Raw genomic sequence first — 9,004 nt, 5'->3', positions numbered from 1 at the left:
ACCACATAAGTCATCCGGACTGAATGAGCCAAAGGTGATAGAAACTTGTTTTACGCTTGCTTTCTCATCTTCAAGCACGATCTTCGTTTTGTGAGCCAAATCCATAACTTTATCCTTGAAGACAAAGCACTTCTCCAGAGGGTGGCTTACAAGTCGGTGATATTTGCAGTAGTTCGGGTCATTTGTTTTCCCAGCTTCATTTGGTCGCTTCATCTCCGGAAGCTCAATGAGATTTAACTCGAGGAGTTCTTCGAAAATGGCTGGCACATAAGAATCCAGGAAAGGGTACTCTTTTTCCTGCATTTCTTTTAGAGTCAGCTTTCCACTTGGCTTGTCTAGAAAAGAAGTGGATTTCATACTCTGATTCTTGCTCACCTTCGTCGTGAACTTCATAGGTGACGTATTGACATTCATAGCTTCTTTGCTTTCAGACTTGGGTACGAACTTGCCCCACTTCCTGATTTCTTGCTTGTCATTCGCGCGTTGCGAGGTTCATAGATGGGCAACCTTTCATTTCCGGCGGAGGCCATGCTCAATTCCATGTCATGGGCACGAGTTGCAAGTTCTTCAAATGTGCTAGGCTTGATACCTTGCAAGATGTAGCGCAATCCCCAATGCATGCCTTGGATGCACATCTCTATGCCTGAAGCTTCACTAAGCCTGTCTTTGCAGTTGAGGCTTGCATTCCTCCAACGATTGATAAAGTCGATAACTGGTTCCCCCTTTCGTTGACGAGTATTTGTAAGCTCTATCATACTTACCATGCATCTTGTGCTATAAAATCGATTGGGGAATTCTTGTTCTAGTTGATCCCAACTATCGATAGATCCAGCCTTGAGGTCCGTGTACCAGTCAAAAGCATTTCCTTTTAGCGAGCGGACAAACTACTTGATGAGGTAATCTCCATAAGTCCCATAATTATTGCACGTCTCCACGAAGTGCGCAACATATTGCTTTGGGTTACCTTTACCGTCAAACTGTTGAAACTTCGGAGGTTGATAGCCAGCATGCATCTTCAACATATCGATCCTTGCAGTGTACGACTTTGCATATGTAAGGGAGGATTTGGCAGCAACTTCATATTTGTTCTTAATGGTTCCTTCAATGAACTCCTTCAGTTGATCGATTGGAATCATCCCTTTAGATGAGACAGGGATAGCCTTAGTGAATGCTGCTTGTCTTGGGGGAGAGTCACTCTCTAGAACTTCTGGGAGCTTGCCAGGTGCATGGGTGGATTCTTCTTCCATCAAGATCCCCACCCTGTCTGTTAGCTTGTCAATTCTAGCCTCTTGATTTTGCATGCATTTGGTCAAACCAGCGATTGCTTCCGTCAAGTTTGCCAACTGCTCCTCCATAGATGAAGTGTTTGTCAACATGGCTTGTATGATTGTCGTGGACGACGGAGAGTAGCATGGATTTTCACACAGATTGATCCTTGATTGGCTCACGCTATGTGGTGTAAGTGGGGAGGATCCATCACTTGAAGCATCATCATCTTCCTTCACAACATAGTGCTTGGATCCGGAGAGGTCAAGCAGAGCAAGAGTTTTCTTGATCTTTTCAGCGACATCGCTTCCTCCTTCAGATACGTTTGTGGAAGATCTTGCTCCTTTTGAGGATGAAGATCCAAAAATAGGGGTTGATGCAGACGGTACTTGGGGTGCTTGTTATCCTAAAGAGCTTGCTTTGCTCCTCGTAACTGGTCCGAAGCTTCCAAAGGTGACATCGAGGATGCTTTCCACATCAGCATAGAACCTGGAGTTAGCAGCCTTGGTGGATGTTGATCTGGAGTTGATTTTCTTCGAAGCCATTTCAATGTTCTTGAACTTTGGTGATTGAAAAGTTGAGATGAGAGGTAGAGATTGTCCCACTGGGCGTGCCAGAATTTGTAGACAATAAATTTGGATCGAGAAAATAAAATCAAGACCGAAAATATCACAACAATCGTAGTATTTAATTTCGAATATTTGAGTGTACAATCTCTATGAATCCTCTGATTCTACTTTTCAATAGTAAATAAATTCAAGGGCCTTTGAGCTTGATCTTGAATATGTATTTGTTGTCTCGAACGATGATCTTGTTCTTGAGCTTGAGCTTGATTGCTTGAACTTGATCTTGATTTGTTCTTCGTTCTTGAACTTGCACTTGATTTCTTGAACTTGAACTTGAAGCCTGAAACTTGTGGAGGAATTTGCAGCGTTTGATCCACGAGCTCTTCCTTGCTTCTTGTTATAACTTCTGGTGTCTTTTCTGAGTTATGAAGACCCCTATTTATAGTTGTGGGAGGGAGGAGTTGTGATAAGAATAAACTCTTTCCGACCAATCAAATTGAAGTGTGACATGGCCGCATTTGATTGGCCAGAACATGTCACTTGCACACGTGGCGCGATTTCATTGGCCTTTCAGTGTGACTGGGCATGCCTTGTCATTTTGACACGTGACATGATCCTATTGACTCTTCCGTTTGACTTGGCGTGCCTCGTCATTTGACACGTGACACCAAACTGGGCCTCTAGGAAGATGATATCTTGGGTTTAATGAAGTGGGTTCTTCACTTTAGCCCAATTAAATGGGCTAGCCCAATGGATTTGGACTCATTTATTTAACTCATATGCATTTGGACTTATATAATAATCTAATTATATTAGCCCAGTAAATTTATTTGAACTAATATATATTAAATTTAAAATATAGTCCAAATTATTTTATAAATTTAATCCCAATAAATTTTATATGCCTACAAACTTTTTTATACAGTTAATGAAGAAGAAGACTTGAGAGTTTTTCTAAAAAATCTCCAGAAACATAGAATTAGAAGAAATATTGATTCTTTAATTACCAACATTTTATTCCTCAAATATCTTTTCAAAACCTTATACAAAAAGCAGTAACTTGTAGTAAAAAGAAAAGTGATTCTTATGTTGGGAACTCTCTAATAAAATTAGGACATTCCACGTATAATAATTGGTGTTACACTACTATCACAAAAAAAAATAAAAATACACAATTTATTATTTCTATATTGTGTTTACATCAAAATAAGCGATATAATCAAAATGGTTATTCCACTAGATACTATAAGTCAAAGTAAAAATACATATAAAGTAATCAAAGTTAAAGGGATAAATGGTGCATAAAAGGCATAAGGCTTGTTTTTTTTTTTTTTCCGAGTGCGGATAAATTTTTGTAGTTAAAAACACTTGGCAAAAAATGACAGTGTTTTCGATTTATAGTGAACAGCACATAGGATCCAATCACACAAATACACACAGGAGCGAATCACTCGGGTCTCTCACACACTTCCTTTCACCTGGCCAACGATGCCGTCCGCGAAACCCTTCGCGACCGCTGCCGGCATGCTACGAGCTCGTCTTAGTTCGGCCCTCCGAACAAGAGGAGGCCACGGCCTGAACCCGTTTACTACTGCGGGTCACCAAGATCGGCCCAACGGATACCTATTCAACCGGGTCCCACCACCACCTGGACAATCCCGGAAATGGGAGGATTGGGAACTCCCTTGCTACATCACCAGCTTTTTCACTATCGTTATCCTCGGTGTGGGCCTCAACGCTAAGCCCGATCTCACACTTGAAACTTGGGCCCATCAAGAAGCCCTAAAACGCCTCGAACTTGAATCATCTTCTGCTCAAATCCAATCCATTGATGAATGAATCTGTGGATCATTTTTGGGTATGGTTTTTGAATTTCGCTCCTTTTTTGGATTGTCAAATTAGGGGTTTTCGATAAATTGGGGATAGTTTATCCTTGTTGATAGTTTGTGGTTTTTAGAGAGTTGGAAAATAAATGTTATTGACTTTTAACTTTGACCTGAAATTCGAGCTTACTGTTTTATGTTCAGTTTTAATGACAATGGTTGATTATGTTATTCTTTTTTCATTTTCACCTCTGGATGTGTAATTTTTTGCTTTATATTTTGTGTTTCATACAGTAAGTTTTAATTGGATCGTCTTACGTGATTTGCTTGTGTGTATATATATAAGTAGCAGCTTAGCTTGTGTGTGTATTTGGGAAGATTCAAGTATGATGGTTCTTCGGATAAGTTAAATTTATGCCTCAATCCCGAACTGGTTGGGTGTCCTCTATAAATATGCCTGTTGCATTAGAGCAAAAGTACTTGCTTAGAGCAAAAGGAATTGTGGAATAACACCAGGCTACATGTGTTTGCTACTTGTTTGTCGTTGAATGTGGTCTAATGACTGCACTAGGCAATAAATTAACTTTTAAGGTTCATTCTCTAGAAATAGAGGGGGCTGGGGCAAGGGCAATGCACCTAGGAAATATGTTACAACTCAAACAAAAAAGATAGAATCTTAAGGGGCCAAGAGCAGGAATGGTCCCTGGACAGATTTCCAGTGGACTGGCCGGCGTCGCCGATGGAGTCCATAACAAGAACGTAATAGAGATAGAGGGGGAGGAAATCAATTTCAATATCAAATCACAATGAATCCCCAATTACAATGTTCTCCCCTTTTACATCTCTTAATCCTCTAACTCCTTCCTAACTGCCCAGCTAACAGCTCAACTAATCAGTCAGCTCACATTAACTAATTGCTTAACTAATTCTTATCAGCCAATGACTAATATGACCTCCTTATTTACATGCAAAGACAAGTATACCCCTCCAATTAACTGGCACATAACAAATACCCCCTCTGTTAAAAATTCTTGTCCTCAAGGACAAATCAAGAAATTGCTGCTAAAAAGAGTTAACTTCACCCAAGTGCTATCTTCAAGTAGACAATTGAACCATTTGATCAGAACTTGAGTGATTTGTTGATTGTCTATGAGAATTGTCCTCTGATCCAACACTACTTCAGGCTCCAAAACCATGTCGCCATGTGAGGAGAGGAAAACTAGTAAATCAGGAAGATTAGATGTATCTCCAAACTGTTGTAGACAACCCTCAGCAAAGATGCTAAGAAAATTACAACTTGTTATGGTAGCTACCCAACCAATTTCTATTGCATCTGCTCTTACTTATTCCTCTTCAAAGCGGATTGACCAGTCTCTGTTATTAGCCCAACTACTGAAAGAACAATAAATGAGTTTACTCATGTTCTTCTCACCATTACATGGATTTGCAAATACACTTTCATTTTCGCTTAAAGAAGCCATTGTGAAAGCAAAATAATCAGTGATCGCAGGGACTCGAGGACCACTGCTTGTGTCATGAAAGTCAATCTCTATTGCAAGAGTATCCATCATGCTCCATTGTGGTTACTCTGCTAAGCGTACTGTAACATAGAAAATGTCTTTTCCAAGCAGCTGTAGAGTCACGCCCGGCTGAAAAGCTTCTTGCATTTTTGGCCGCGCAGAAATTGGCACATTCTTGAGCTCGTTTCTTTTATTAACTGAACCATCCCTGTGACGATGAGGAGCCTTCTTACAATGTTCAAAGTATAGAAGTAACTCCACCTCCTCATTAGTGTCTTCTTCCCAATCGTCATCATAACTATGCTGTTTCCGTAATCTTTTTCTGCTAAATGGTTCATATTCACTGTGACTATCTTCTCCAAGATCCCTTAAACTACCAAATACACTCTCCTCTTCTAGTTTGATTCCTCCCGGATTAAGTGGGAATAGTGAACAACTAGAAGTCAGAAAAATTTGAAGATGCACCAAGCCACCAACGATATTCTCATCGATTCCTTGTTCACTAGAGAATCACTATTAACTAGTGAGCTAGCTATACACATGTTGCAATCAAACTCTGTTCTACCGACATATGCATGGTGATGCTTCCTCATAAGTAGTGTCATTAACTGACCAAATGCAGGCAGAAGCAGAATTACTGACAAGGAAACTTTCAAAGGCTCGACATTAACAATTAGTATCTGCCTAAGCAAGTTCAAATCTTCGTCGAAAATACGAGTTTGCACACATCTTCCTATCATTAAATTCCATGAAATACCATCTTTATCTTCAGCAATCAAACTATTTCTGTAACTAACACACAAATTCGACTGAAGGATTTCATCGAAGACTTCCCAGCCTTGAGATAAAACCATTTTACCACATAAATTCGACTGAGGAATTTCATCGAACTCATGGGAAATTTCATGGAACACCTCCCAGTCATGCGATGAAGCCTTTTTCTAGTCATCTCTGAGATCTTCTTGTCTCCTTCATCATGTTGAAATTCCCCATTACTCTCAAGATTTTATTCTTGCCCATCACCTATAACTACAGAAGATTGTATATCAAATTCATGTACCTTTTGAAGAGTATGATTCTGTCAGGCTCCATTTTGTGGCTTCTAGCGAGTATGGATTCAACTTGCTGCTAGTACTTGAAACTTCACCACCGACCTGCGATCTTGTTCCTGTTATGTAGGATACCAGCATACTTTTAATCTCCTCCAAGCTCTCAACAAGCTTCCGAGCTATGTCAATCATGGATTTCTTGATGTTGTCAATGTCTTCTCTGAGTTCTTCATAGAATATCATCTTCCGAGTTGATATCATCTTCCATGGTAGTCATTATTGTACGAGAACCGAAAGGCTCTAATACCATTGTTACAACTCAAACATAAAAGATAGAAAATCCTAAGGGGCCAAAAGCAGGAATGGTCCCTGAATAGATTTTTGGTGGACTGGCCGGTGTCGCGATGGAGTCGATAACAAGAACGTAATAGAGATAGAGGAGGAGGAAATCAATTTCAGCATCAAATCACAATGAATCCCCTATTACAACGATATCCCCTTTCTATATCTCTTAATCCTCTAACCTCCTTCTAACTGCCCAGATAACCATTCAACTAATCAGTCAGCTCATATTAACTAATTGCGTAACTAATTCTTATCAGCCAATGACTAATACGACCTCCTTATTTACATGCAAAGACAAGTATACCCTCTCCTATTAACTGGCACATAACAAAGCAATCTTGTTTATTGGAGTAATGCCACTTATTTTTAAGTGTACCACCTACATGTTCTAGCTAGTTGAGATAAGATCTTATAAGAAGTTATCTTGCCTTTATAGGTTGATCTTTCTTTCTATGGTAACTCCCCGTATTCTCAAGTGGTCTAATCACTAGGTCTCGCGATATACTGCTTGAGATACCATGAGTAAACTCGAGTCCTTGTGTTCTAAGCTAGAAAATCTGTATGAGCTCAAGGTTGCTTGATCGGCTGGATGTATGAGTGAAGGTCTGTGCAAGTGGTGGGGTTCACTGTGAGTCTTGCCTATGTTGCTCGGACTCTCCGAAAATGTTGTCGGGTGTGTGTCAAATTCTCCAAAAGCAGTGTATTTTTGGAGAATCCGATATGGGTGCGGCAGTGTTTCGGAGAGTCCGCGCAGCATAGAGTCTTACCACTTGCCCATCCGTCAGTTTTTGCTCGTGGACAATGTCTTGGGACATAGAGTTAAGAGTTGGACGACTTGCACAGAAAGTTAGTGAGATGGGACATATTTTTTTGTTTGTTTGGCATCTTATCGGTCTCGAACTCTTGACCTAGTGGTATGAAGAGGATTCTCTCAACCACTATGAACAAGACTGGCCGGTGTGCTGACATATTTTCCACATGTATAGCAACAAGCAAAAGTGTTCCCTTCTTTTTCTCAAAAAAAAAAAAAAAAAAAAAAAGCAAAAGTGTTCCCTTCTTTTTCTCAAAAAAAAAAAAAAAAAAGAAGGGCAAAAGTGTTCCCTTCTATTCCTGTAGGGAATTGACAAATTCTATTTGTCTAGTGTCACTTACTAGCTGCACCAAAAACAAAGAAGAATACTGTTAAACTTGACGTTCTGACTGGGATAGGCAATGTCTTCAGAACATCTTTTGTTTCTCTCTGTCCATACAGTCCACCAGATGCAGGCTGGTATGCAGTTCCACCATTTTGCCTTGTGTTTCCTCATCTCCTCTCTTCCAACATCATAGCAGTTCTTGTGGTGACCTTGATATCATCTGATATCCAAAATATTAAAAAAGAGGTGCCACAACTGGTTTGTGTTCTGTTAGATTTTTGTTGGTTTTGTATATTTAACAAGGTGAGATTTAATTGCTTTTGTATGTTTTATAAAGTTGGTTAATTCTTCGGGGCTTAGAGCGCTGTTAGTTGTGGATTTCAATAAGTTTGAGAACAATCATGGTGGCTAGTATATGTGAATTTGGCTGAGTTTGTTCTTAACTAAAACAGTTGCTAATGCTTCTTCAGTGGACTTGATTGTTGGGTAAAAGGGCCAAGTCTCATGCGAAGGATACGCTCACACGCTACATGTTGAGGAGTAAGGTTCACCCTGTTGGTCTAGTAAGTTGAGTGTGTGCAATCATGCATTAATTATTTTCGCCCTATTTTCTTAAATCTACCAACAATTTGATTAGGTAACAAGTTATTACATTATTGTATAAAAGAGTAGCACTAAGGGAGTACTGACCTGTTCAAAAGGGGTTACAAATTTGCATTGCAATTTCCCTTAACAGTTCTTGATAAAAGAGGGGGAATTCAAACAGTCTCTCTGTATTGTATACATCTTTCAGTTTTGTCCCTGTTTCTTTTGGCCAATATCACCCTTAGGATTCATACTAGAATGGTGATCCATGTGGCCTTAAGTTGTTTCCGTGAAGTGATGCCTCTTTGTTCTGATGGATATGGTTTGTCAATTACATGGCTATGTTTCGCCAGTTTTTTTCTGATAGATCCGTGACCATCTCCAGATCAATTTCAGTTCAATCTGAGTATTATTTTCCATATAGTTCTGTCTTGCATTGAGCAACCGTGTCTAAAGCATTTTTTTTGCTATGCTAAACTAATTTGAGGATTCATTTTGGAGAGGGCTGTGGAGTAGCCATGCATCTTGTCAGAATTTTATTTTATTTTCTTTCCATTTCCTAAGTTGAATCTGGTAGCAGCAACAATTCCCCCCCCTCTCCCCCCCCACCCCCAGGTCCCTTGTGTATTTCCATAAGCAAATTCCATCCATAAGGGGTGGTGATCTTGATCAGACTGCCAGTCTGTGCAGAAGGCTTTTGTATTGGAGCTTTAA

At 39.8% G+C, this 9,004-nt stretch overlaps 1 protein-coding gene across 1 annotated transcript; it reads left to right on the top strand.

Moving 5' to 3' along the window:
- Nucleotides 1-3,247: 3,247 nt before the first annotated feature.
- Nucleotides 3,248-8,656, top strand: LOC104237411 (uncharacterized). Its single transcript, XM_009791565.2, has 2 exons — nucleotides 3,248-3,690; nucleotides 8,176-8,656. The coding sequence occupies exon 1, from the start codon at nucleotides 3,321-3,323 to the stop codon at nucleotides 3,669-3,671; it is 351 nt and encodes a 116-aa protein (XP_009789867.1). The 5' UTR covers nucleotides 3,248-3,320; the 3' UTR covers nucleotides 3,672-3,690; nucleotides 8,176-8,656.
- Nucleotides 8,657-9,004: the final 348 nt, after the last annotated feature.

Source organism: Nicotiana sylvestris, chromosome 12 (assembly GCF_000393655.2).
Source record: "Nicotiana sylvestris chromosome 12, ASM39365v2, whole genome shotgun sequence".
Classification (NCBI taxonomy): domain Eukaryota; kingdom Viridiplantae; phylum Streptophyta; class Magnoliopsida; order Solanales; family Solanaceae; genus Nicotiana; species Nicotiana sylvestris.
Note: the sequence above shows the minus strand (reverse complement) of the source record. Positions and strands in the feature narration are given on the sequence as shown.

Coding starts and splice junctions, on each gene's coding strand:
- LOC104237411 (XM_009791565.2), top strand. CDS start 3,321: ATGCCGTCCGCGAAACCCTTCGCGACCGCTGCCGGCATGCTACGAGCT.